General features: G+C 37.1%; 1 protein-coding gene across 1 annotated transcript in view; it reads left to right on the top strand.

Annotated features, from left to right (window-relative positions):
• The first annotated feature begins 235 nt into the window (after positions 1-235).
• RBM33 (RNA binding motif protein 33) overlaps positions 236-12,196 on the top strand; it is a 216,345-nt gene continuing 204,384 nt past the window's right edge. Inside the window, 1 exon segment of the mRNA XM_037835742.1 lies at positions 236-510. Within this exon segment, the coding sequence (XP_037691670.1) occupies positions 468-510 (43 nt within the window). The 5' untranslated portion in view covers positions 236-467.

Raw genomic sequence — 12,196 nt, 5'->3', positions numbered from 1 at the left:
CCTATTTTTTTTTTTCTCTTCCAAGTTCGCCCTCCCTCACTTGGAAACGGACTCGAGTTCCTGGGGCCTTGGGTGGGGTGGGAAAGACCCTTGTAAGCCTCACAACCCCTGGAGCTCACCCGTTTCCCTGCCCCTGGCGGTTGCATATCAGGCCTTCTGAGCGCGCGGGGGCGCGCCCGCCCGCCTCCAGACCTCCATTTTCCCAGGGTGCATCGCGGCGGGGGCGGGAGCCAAACCAGCGGCCATGTTGAAATAGTTTGTTGTTTTTTTCCTGCGGAGGATAAGGGGCCGGTGTGGACATCAAGCCGCCCGGTCTCTCCTCTCTCCTCCCCCTCCCACCCATTCCTCGCACACAATCCCCTTCCTTCCCCTGTCCTTTTCCACTCTTCCCTGGTCCCTCGACCAGGCCCTTCAGCCCGCCAACTGGTTTGGTGGGGCGAGGTTGAAGGCCAATCCCAGCAAAAGCCATGGCGGCCTCCCTGGGAGCAGGCGGAGGAGCTGGAACTGGAGGTACGTGAAATCGCCCCGCCCGGGATGAGAAGGGACAGGAATTGTGGAGGGGCAGGGATGCCAGGGAGGAGGGCCTTTCCGACTCGAAGAAGAAGGGGGCTGTCCCTGGCTCAGACTCTTTGTGTCTGGCTCATTCCGTTCTCTTTCCCACCTTCACTCTATTGTCACTCCGCTTCTTGCTTTTCCTCTTCTCCGCTGTGCAGATCGTAGTTACCCTTGAACTTCTATGTCTTCTCCCCTACTTTCGAGTCTGCGTAAGGTGTTAGGGCCATTTTAAGTGTTGGCGAGTATTAAGAGATGTAACTGGCCCTAGATGCTAGGGAGAGGAGAGCGCCCCATCTCTTAAAGTGTCATTTAGGGATAGCGGGGATGATCGCTACAGATTGGGTGATTTAAGAGTGTTGGCTTATGGCGACAGTTTGATTGATTTCAACCCGATTTCAAAGACAAAATTTAAAAGTTTACCCTTGTGAAGGAATGTATAACAGCACAGCATTCTGGAAAGAAAGAATTTTTAAAAAATAATGTCAACCAATTCGTCTATTTTTGTATTAACTCACTGTCTAATAAAAATCTGTTAGTGTTTCCTTATCAGTATTTTACAGAGGGACAAAAAAGGTGTGGATACCGAGTCTGCTCCTTTGGGTAGTTTCTCTTGCTTTGCAAGCGTAAATGATATTCATAGGACGTATATCTCAGACATTTCAGGTAAAATCACTTTCTGGTAAAATAAAGTTTTGTTGACTTAGACTTTTTTTAATATGGAAAAACAGCTGATACTTGAAAATGACTTTTTTTCTATTTTGAAAACTCTGGTAAAGGAGACTCTTAGATGGTAAAGTATGCACAACAAAAGAAAAGCATTTGAGGATATTAGTTGTCACTTTGGAGACATTTAAAAATCATTCTAGTGTATACTCCAGAGATATTCTTTAGTAGTGTTTATACCTATATTTGGCCCAAATATCAGATTACAGACACTAAATTGCAGGAGTGGCGCTTCTGGCAGTATGATTTGGATTATGCCATTTTTCTGCCCTTTTAGTTGAAACATGATTGTCTGCATGTTTGAGTTGAGATTTTCTGGTTAAATTTTGAAAATATTTGGTTTACCCTGCTGGATTACTTTGCAGTGATTAAAATTATGTGTTTTAGAGCACTGGTTCTCCAAGTATAGTCCAGGGACCCCTGGTTCAAAACTATTTTCATTAATGATACTAAGACATTTTTTTGCATTTTTCACTCTCCTTCTTTAACTAGTGTACAGTGGAGTTTTCCAGAGGCCTAATGACATGTGAAGACATCATTGCACTGATGGCTAATGGAATGTGTGCTTGAGTACTCTTTTTAAAAAAATTTTGTTTTAATTTCTTTTGTGGTAAATATCAATAAATATAATCTACATTAACAAAAACTTTTTTTTGTGGGGGTGGTGGTGGTTCTCAACAATTTTGAGGCCAAAAGTTTGAGAATTGCTGTTCAGAAAATTAGGTAGGCATTATCCTTGACGTGTTGGAGTTTTTCCTTCCATTTGTCACTGGTTTCCCGTAGCTCTTATGCTAAAATCAAATTCACTCCCAACTTAGAAATTCTATGACTTGGTTCCTGCCTGCCTCACCAACAGGTGTGTTCTCCTTGCTCCTCTACTTGGACTGTTCCTGCCCTCACTCTAGCCAGGACTTACTATCAGGATCTTAGGCGCCTCAGGAAGGTCTTTCTTGAGTATTCATTCGATCTGAAATACATCCATCTTCTGCTTATTTGCACCCCTCCCCTTTAATTTCTAGCACAATTGTGTTATTCAGAGCATTTACCCCATTTAAAAACATTTTTATAGTTATTTACTTGTTTTTTTCCTCTGCCTTCCCAGTAACCTGTAAGCCCCATGAAGACAGGGGCATGTCTGTTTTACCATGTATTCCCAGGGCCTGACACATAGTATGTATTGAACAAAGTGATAACTTTCAAAGTATTATTTAACAAGTAGCTATAGAGCAAATTTCGAAGCATGTTATATGTTACAATTCCACCATGTCAGATATTTCCTTATAGTTATTCTAGTACCCTAGAAACTAAAAAAAAAAGTTATATAAAGATTCGGTATTCATAATCCTTTGTTAAATCCTTTCTTGTCAGTTGCTACCCCTCTCTATCTTGTTTGATCACTTTCTCAAGCTTCAGAGATATCTGGGCAGTGACCAGGCAAACTTGTTCATATTGAAAAGGTTGTCGACATTATTGGGAAGAGGGACGCATCTGGTTGATGTTCTTGGAGAGGCTGATTCCTCTGAGTTTTGGGACTTGCTTGGCATAGGAGTACTCTGGGGGATTTACGTTTCTGAAATGTAAATGCAGTGAGTGAAACTTTTATAGAGTCTCAGATTGGGACCTAGGAATTCTTTAGTATTTTCAGGACTACTATTGATTAGGGCTTGGCGTACTGTGGGCATTTGGAATATCTAGCTGGAGCTTGCGTTAAGAGTACCTCTAGGATAGCCTCTCGACTCTATTTCAACAAATATTTGATGAATACATAAATTGCATAATGAAATGTTTTCTTTATTAATCTGAAGAAAATCTAGAATTGTATCTGAAGTTGTTATTTTGGCAAATTCCATATTATTTTTCAATATGACTAAATCATGGTAAGTTATAGAAACATTTACATTTGTTTAGTAATAACTGTTTATCTACAGGTCATTTATTTGGTAACTCAGTCTAACATATTGCCTAGCACAGAACCTTTCAAACTTTTTTGACTGCAGCCCACAGTGAGTAATATGATTGACAGTGTGATTTAGTACACTCACATAAATGTAAGAAAAAAATGTCATGAACATACTAGTCCATACCATGTGCCGTGCACTGTAATGTTTTCAGTTTTGTTACAATAAAACACTGGTTGTGACCTAATTAATTTTACAGTCTACTAAAATTTCAAGATCATCAGTGTGAAAAACATTGATCTCCAGTATAGTAGGTGGCTAATGGTTGCTGAATAAATGGATGTTAGCTATCCAGAATGTGACCAGAATAATGGAATCTCTGGTTCGTTTTAGGAGTCTTTGCTCAGGCTGTCACTGGAAGGTAGCTTACTCTTATTTTACAGTTCTGATTAACTATTTGCTGTCCTAGACAAATTATAACAATAAGGGGAACTGGGACTGCCAGCCTTACTAATGGCAGAGAAAGTAGCAATTGTTATATATTAGAGATTAAAAGCAAAAACATAAAGGCAAAATCATGGCATTTTGGGGACATGCACTATAGGAACAAATAGTTGAATAAAAAATTCACAAAAATGTTCTTGTGACTTACATATCATTCTCATTTTATAGGTGAGGAAACAGAAATGGGTGATTATAAATTTTTGTTTCCTAGGTGAATCTTAAAGAAAAAGTTATAAGTGGAATTTTTCAAACATACCCAGTAGTAGAAAGAATGGATAGTGAATGTCATGTACTCATTACCCAGTTTCAAATTTATCCACATTTTGCCAGTTTCCATCTGTTACCCACCCCCCCCAACCTAAGTTTAATGCTTCAGTAGGTTAAAACTTAATGTTAAATTTGTGGGACACCTTAACCCATAATGATACTGATAAATGAGGTAATTTCATACTGATAGTTATGTGTGTATGGCAGCAATTTTTAAATCTACTTTGAGTACTTTTAGATTGATAGAAAAATTGTGCAGAGTACACAGTTCCCATTTTAACATCCTCCTGTTACTAACATTTTTCATTAATGTGATACATTTGTTGCAGTTCATGAACCAATACTGATACATTATTAACTAAAGTTCACATAATTTACATTGAGTTCATTCACTCTTTGCATTGTACAGTTATATACAGTTCTGTGGGTTTTGATAAATGCATAATGGCATGTATTGGTAGTTAGAGAATGGTTTTACTGCCCTAAAAATGTCCTGTGTTCCACCTCTCCATACCCTTCCTTCCTCCCCCTGTCAACCACTGACCTTTTTACTGTCTGTAGTTTTGTGTCTTCCAGAATGTTATCATATAGTTGGAATATAGTTGCTTTTTCAGACTGGCTTTTTTTTCTTAGCAGTATTCAGTGAAGGTTCCTCCTGTGTCTTTTTGTGGTATGAGAGCTCATTGCTTTTTATTGCTGACTAAAATTCCATTGTATGGATATACCACAATTTATCCATTCACCTGTTAAAGGACATCTTGGTTGCTTCCAATTTTGGGCAATTATGAATAAAGCTGTTATAAACATTCAGGTGCAAGTTTTTGTGCAAACATAAGTTTTCAAATCATTTGAGAAATACCTAGGAGGCAACTTAATTTTTAGTTTTTTGTCCTTCAAGAATATCTTTCGCACTTAATTCTTAGCTTCAACCAAGAGAATTTGGGGAATTGAGAGAAAAATAACCTGACTTTCCCTCTTTTTTCTCTTCCCAAATTTTTGTTTCCCATTTCAGAACTTGTCATTGACTGTTTTTAATGGCTGGAAGCTGATTGCACCGTTTGTGAAGGGCTGGGATAGCAGGTGAATGTGTGAAGTCTGGGCTTCTTCAAATTTTGGTTTCAAAATTCTTGTGGCCTAATGTTATTAGCAGCTTCCTGGATTCCAGAGAGCTGCTAGGACAGACTCTTTTAAAACGTGGTGGGCAGCAAGATTTACCACCTTTCACATCACCAAAAAATATAAACCTCTTCTTACATACTCTCTTCCATTTTGCAAACTCCATGAATTTAGGAACCCTCTCTGTTTTATTCAGTGTCCCTGATACTTATTAAGGGATACACAGATATGTATTTACTGATCATTGCTTTTCACTTTACTCTTCTGCTTGTCTTTTTTCCCCTAAGCGCCTCCATTTTGCTTCATGGAACTTTTTCCTGTGGTAAACAAAGTTCTTTATGTGCTTTAAACAGTAATGATACATATGTTTTCCCCAACATTTTGTTATGAAAATTTTCAAATACACAACAAAGTTCAAAGAAAAAAAATTTTTTTTTTACTGTAGTATAATCCACAAAACAAAATTTACCATTAGTGACATTTTATACATTCATTATGTTGTACAACCATCGGCACAATCTCATTACAGAATGTTTTCATTAACCCAAAGGATACCCGTATCCATTTAGCAGTAACTCTCCACCTCTCCCCCAAAGACTCTGGCATCTATTAATCTGCTTTCTGTCTCTTTGTATTTGGTCAAACGTTAGGTGACCTTTTGTGTTTGGCTTCTTTCACTTAGCATAATGTTTTTGAGGTTCATTCACATTATGGCACTTATCAGTGCTTTCATTTTTATGGCTGAAAATATTATTTGTATATGTATGTGTATGTATATATATGTGTGTCACAAACTGTTTATTCATCTTTTGGTCATTTGGGTTGTGTCCCCCTTTTGGCTATTGTGAATAGTGTTGCTATGAACATACAGGTATTGGTTTGAATACCTGTTTTTAGTTTTTTCATGCTAGGGGTAAAATTGCTGGGTCATACATATGATAATTCTGTGTTTAACTTTTTGAGGAAACAGTGGTTGCACCATTTTACATTTCCACCAGCAGTGTATGAAAGTTCTAGTTTCTTCACACACTTATTTTCCATTGTTTTGATTCTTGCTATCTTGGTATCTTGTGGTCTTGATTTATACTTCCCTAATGACTAATTATATTGATCATCTTGTTTGCTTGTTGGCTATTTGTAATATCTTTGAAGAAATGTCTATTTGAGCCCTTTGCCAATTTTTAAAGTGAGTTGTCTGTCTTTTGGTTGTTCTTAATATATTCTGTAAGTGAGTTGTCTGTCTTTTGGTTGTTCTTAATATATTCTGTATACTAGACCCTTATCAGAAATATGATTTGTAAATATTTTCTCCCATTCTGTAGGTTGTCTTTTCAATTTCTTGATGCAGAAAAGTTTTTAATACTGATAAAGTCCAATTTATCTATTTTTTTCTTTTGTTGTTTGTGTTTTAGTGTCATATCTAAGAATACATTGCCAAATCCAGGGTCATGAAGATTTGGCCCTATGTTATCTTCTAAGAGTTTTATACATTTAGCTCTTACATTTTGATCCATTTTGTGTTAATTTTTTTGGTGTGTTATGAGATAGGGGTTCAACTTAACAACTTCATTCTTTTGCATATGGATATCCAGTTGTTCCAGCACCATTTGTAGAGTGCACTACTCTTTCCCCATTGAATAGTTTTCACTTACGTTAAAAAACAGTTGACCATGATGTATGGATTTATTTCTGGACTTTCAGTTCTGTTTCATTGGTCTATATGTCTGTTCTTTTACCAGGACCACACTATTTGTATTTCCATAGCTTTGTAGTAAGTTTTAAAATCTGGAGGTGTGAGTCCCCTAATTTTGTTCTTCTTTTTCAAAATTGTTTTGTCTATTCGGAGCCTCTTGACATTTCTTATTAATTTTAGAATCAGCTTTTCCATGTCTGCAAAAAAAAACTATTGGAATTTTTCTAGGGATTGCTTTGAATCTATAGATTGGTTTGGGCCAATCCTTCATTCTCTTAATGTGATTTTCATATGTTGAACGTATGTGTAAATATTACTTGGTCATGGTTTTAAAATCCTTTTAATATGCTCCTGAATTTGACTTGCTAATATTTTGTTGCATATTTCTTCATTAGTATTTTTAAGGGCTGTTGATCTGTCATTTTCTTTTCTTGTGATATCTTTGCCTGCCTTTGATATCAGGGTAATGCCGGCTTCCTAGAATGTGGTAAAGAATTATTTCCTCTTTGACTCTTTTGGAAAAGTTGGAGGGTTGGTGTTAATTATTCTTTAAATGTGTGATAGAATTCATCAATGAAGTCATCTGGGCCTGGGCTTTTCCTTTTTGAGAGGTTTGTCATTATGGATACAATCTTTTTACTTGTTATAACTGTTTGCAGATTTTTTATTTCTTCTGAGTCAGTTTTGGTAGTTTGTGTGTTTCAAGGAATTTGTCCATTTCATCTAGGTTATATAGTTTGTTGGTGTACAATTGTTCATTGGATTTCTTTACTCTTTTTTATTTTTGTAAGGTTGGTAATAATGTCCCCACTTTCATTTCTGATTTTAGTAATTTGACCCTTCCCTTTTTTTCTTTGTCAGTTTGTCTAAGTTGGTCAATTTTGTTGATCTTTTCAAATAACCAACTTTTGATTTTGTTGATCCTCTCAATTTTTTTTTTTTTTAGGCTCATTTTTCTCTACTCAGAATCTTTAAAATTTTCTTCTTTCTGTTTTTTGTTTAATTTGTTCCTCTTCTGGTTCCTTAAGGTGAAAAGTTGGGTTATTGATTTGAGTTCTTTTTTAATGTAGACATTTAGAGCTACAAATTTCCCTCTGAGTACTGTCTTCACTGCATCCTGTAAGTTTTGGTCAGTCTCAAAGTATTTTCTATTTCCCTTTGTGATTTCTTCACTGACTGATTTGGTTGTTTAAGAGTGTGTTGTTTAATTTCTACATAGTTGTGTATTTTCCAGTTTTCTTTCTGTTTCGATTTCTGGTTTCATTTCTTTGTGGTCAGAGAAGATGCTTTTTATGATTTTAATCTTTTTGAATCTGTTGAGACTTTTTTTGTGACGTGACATGTTTTATCCTGGAGAATGTCCCATGTGCATTTGAGAAAAATGTTTATTCTCCTTTTGGGTGGAGTGCTCTTTCTGTATATGTCTGTTCTAGTTAGTTTATAGTATTATTCAAGTCCTCTATTTCCTTATTGATCTTTTGCCTTGTTCCATTTATTATTATCATTGTTGTTATTTTAAGTGTTTGGAGTTTTTATTGGAGTTTTATTATTAGAGGCATGATTGATTGCATCATTGCCCACCTGGTGAAACTCTATCTCTAGCCCCCCTCCCCTCTCTAGAGGTCATGCTGATGTCACATGGCTCAGGACTCCAACCCTCTAATCACACAGTTATTCTTTGTAATATCCCGTCTGTTATTAAAGTGGAATATTAATGTCTTCTGTTATTGCAGAACTATATTTCTCCTTTGAATTCTGCCAATTTTTTGCTTTATATATTTGAGGCACTTTGTGAGGTGTGTATATGTTTATAATTTTATATATTTTTAATTTTATTGAGTTATCAATATGCAGTATTCTTCTTTTTCTCTTGTAACTTTGGACTTAAAGTCTGTTTTATCCATAATAGTATAGCCCACTCTAGCTCTCTTGTGCTTTCTGTTGCATGATCTTTTCCATCTTTCTACTTTCCACTATTTTTGTGAGTCTTCTTTAGATAGCGTATAGTTGGTTCATATTTTTTTAAGCCCATTCTGCCAGTCTCTGCATTTTAATTGGTAAGTTTAATACATTTCTAAAGTGATTATTGATACAGACTTCTGCTATTTTTGTTTGTTTTTTTTTCCTATATGTTTTACATCTTTTTTTCCCCTTCATTTCCTCCATTACTACCTCCTTTTGTGTTCAATTGATTTTTTTTCTGGTGTGCCATTTTGCATCCTTCCCCATTTCCTTTTCTGTATTTTGTAAAAAAGTTATTTCTTTTGTCATTACTTTGGGATTTGTAACAATCAACTTTGAATTGATACTCTTAACTTCAATAGCATACAAAATTCTGGTTATGTATAGTTCCATCCCCCCTCCCACCCTGTCCTGGTTTGGATGTATTGTGTCCCTCAAAACACCATGTTCTTTAATGAAATCTTGTGGGGCCAGAATACTAGTTTTGATTAGGTTAGAATCTTTGGATTAGGTTGTTTCCATAGAGATGTGACCCTCCCAACTGTGGGCAATACCTTTGATTAGATTAATTCCAGGGTGGTGTGGCCCTGCCCATTTAGCATGGGTCTTGGTTAATCATTGGAGTCCTACATAAGGGCTCAGACAGAAGGAGAGCTGCTGCAGCTTAGAGAGACATTTTGGAGAACGAATTTTGAAACGCAGCCTAGGAGCAAGCAGATGCTAGCCACGTGCCTTCCCAGATAACAGAGGTTTTCTAGACACCATGGATGTTCTTCAGTGAAGGTACCATACTGTTCATGCCTTAGCTTGAACACTTTTATGGCCTTAAGACTCTAACTTTGTAACCAAATAAACTCCCTTTAAAAAAGCCAATCCATTTCTGGTATTTTGTATAACAGCAGCATTAGCAGACCGGAACACACCCTTATGTTGTCATTGTCAGAAATTTTTCCTTTGTAAGTTGTGTGCCCTTAACATAGATTTATAATTACTGATTTATGCATTTGTCTTTTAAATCATATGGGAAAAAAAGTGCAGTTATAAACCAAGAATACACTAACAGTGACTTTTTTTTTTTTTTGGGGGGGGGGGGGAATTGATTTTTTATTTGGGCTTCTCACAGTGGTTAGAGCCACTCTGTCTTCAGAACAATCACAGCACAGGAAATGCGTCACTGAGACTGCCCAGAAAAGTCTGACCAGCTGAATCTTATTGCTTAAAATACACATATTCACAATAACTGACAAATGGTGATGTGCCTCACACAGGAATGTGTTAGCATTTGCAAATCTTCCCACTGTAGCACCAAACCCTCCACCAACCCCTTCCTTCTCGTTTCCCTGGAACACCAGACTCAGTCAAGTCTCCCTGGCCCCCTAACTCTTCCTTCAGCTCCGATTTCCATCTCTTTCGCCAAGCAGGGTAGCCTCCTGCCACAGTGGTCAGACGGTGACCGCTGGAATCAAGCCCAGTTCCATCAGTTGCGTTTTCTTCTTCTCATGCCTCTGGGGTAAGACGCTGCAGTGAACCCAGCAGTTAACACTCAGACCCAGTTCCCTTCTCTAATTGGGGGAGGAAACTTTGAGAGGGCCAGAGTTCATCCATTTGATCAGTTAACTGAAGAAGGATTCGTTTTGGTAAACTCGTGCTCCTTTGAGACACTTCAGTGAGTCACTAACAGTGACTTTTATGTTTATTTATGTAGTTACCTTTACTGGTGCTTTTTAGTTTTGTTTTTTTTTTTTTTTTGTCCTTAGAAACCACTTTATTTCATTAAAATATTAATTACATTGTATACACATCTATTTTGCATATCTTAAATATGATGTAAAACATCCGGATATCCTAGTCCTGAATCTAATTCTCTGTCCCTGGCATGATCCCTGTTCTAGTTTGCTAATGCTGCCAGAATGCAAAACACCAGAAATGGATTGGCTTTTATAAAAGGGGGTTTGTTTGGTTACACAGTTGCAGTCTTAAGGCCATAAAGTGTCCAAGGTAACACATCAACAATCGGATACCTTCACTGGAAGATGGCCAGTGGCATCCGGAAAACCTCTGTTAGCTGGGAAGGCAAGTGGCTGGTGTCTGCTCCATGTTCTGGTTTCAAAATGGCTTTCTCCTAGGATGTTCCTCTCTAGGCTTCAGCTCCTCAAAAATGTCACTCTTAGTTGCTCTTGGGGTGTTTGTCCTCTCTTAGCCTCTCCGGAGCAAGAGTCTGCCTTCAACAGCCATCTTCAAACTGTCTGCTACTCAATCTGCAGCTACTCTCTCAGCTTCTGTGTATTCTTCAAAGTGTCCCTCTTGGCTGTACTTTTTAGTTTTTTAAATGGCTTTGAGTTACTGTCTAGATTTCTCTCATTTCAGCTTGAAGGACTCCCTTTAGCATTTCTTGTAAGACAGAGCTATTAGTGTTAAACTCCTTTAGTGAGAAAGTCCCTCAGGTTTTGTTTACCTGGGAATATCATTTTTGAAAAGTAGCTAGATAATAGCTTTCTATATAGCTAGGTGTAGAATTCTTGTTAGATGGTTTATTTCTTTCAGCACTTTATATATGTCATCCCATTGCCTTCTGGTTTCCATGGTTTCTGATGAGAAATTAGCTTTAATCTTATTTAGGATCCCTGTACATTAGAAATCATTTCTCTCTTGGTAGTTTCAAGCTCCTCTGTCTTCCAGCAATTTGATTATAATGTTTCTTGATGTGTTTATCCTGTTTGGAGTTCATTGAGCTTCTTGGATATGTAGATTCATGTCTTTCATCAAATTTGGGTAATTTTTAGCCATTATTTGTTCAAATATTCTTTCTACCACTTTGTATGTCTCCTCTCACGTAATGCCTGTGTTGGGTATGCTTCATGGTGTCCCACAGGTCCTGTGAACATTGTTCATTTTTCTTCTAATTTTTTCTTCTCTCCTCAGAAATAATAATTTCAGTTGACCTCTCATTAGGTTTGCTGATTCTTCTGCCTCCTCAAATCTGCTGTTGAGGTCCTCTTATGAATTTTTTATTTCAGTCACTATGTTTTTCAGCTCCAGAATTTCTGTTTGGTTTCTTTTTACTTTTTTTTTTTTTTTTTTATTAAATTCAGTTTTATTGAAATACATTCACACACCATACACTCATCCATGATATACAATCTACTGTCCACAGTATGATAACATAGTTATGCGTTCATCACCACAATCTATCTCTGAACATTTTCCTTACATCAAAAAGAACCAGAACAAGAATAAAAAATAAAAGTGAAAAAAAACACCCAAATCATCCCTCCCCATTTGTCCTTTAGTTTTTATCCCCATTCCTCCACTCATCCATACACTAGCTAAAGAGGGTGTGATCCACAAGGTCTTCACAATCACACTGTCACCCCTTGTAATCTACATTATTATATAATTGTCTTCAGGAGTCCAGACTGCTGGGTTGGAGTTTGGTAGTTTCAGGTATTTACTTCTAGCTATTCCAATACATTAAAGC

The sequence above is a fragment of the Choloepus didactylus genome, chromosome 5, assembly GCF_015220235.1.
Source record: "Choloepus didactylus isolate mChoDid1 chromosome 5, mChoDid1.pri, whole genome shotgun sequence".
In the NCBI taxonomy this organism is placed as follows: domain Eukaryota; kingdom Metazoa; phylum Chordata; class Mammalia; order Pilosa; family Megalonychidae; genus Choloepus; species Choloepus didactylus.
Note: the sequence above shows the minus strand (reverse complement) of the source record. Positions and strands in the feature narration are given on the sequence as shown.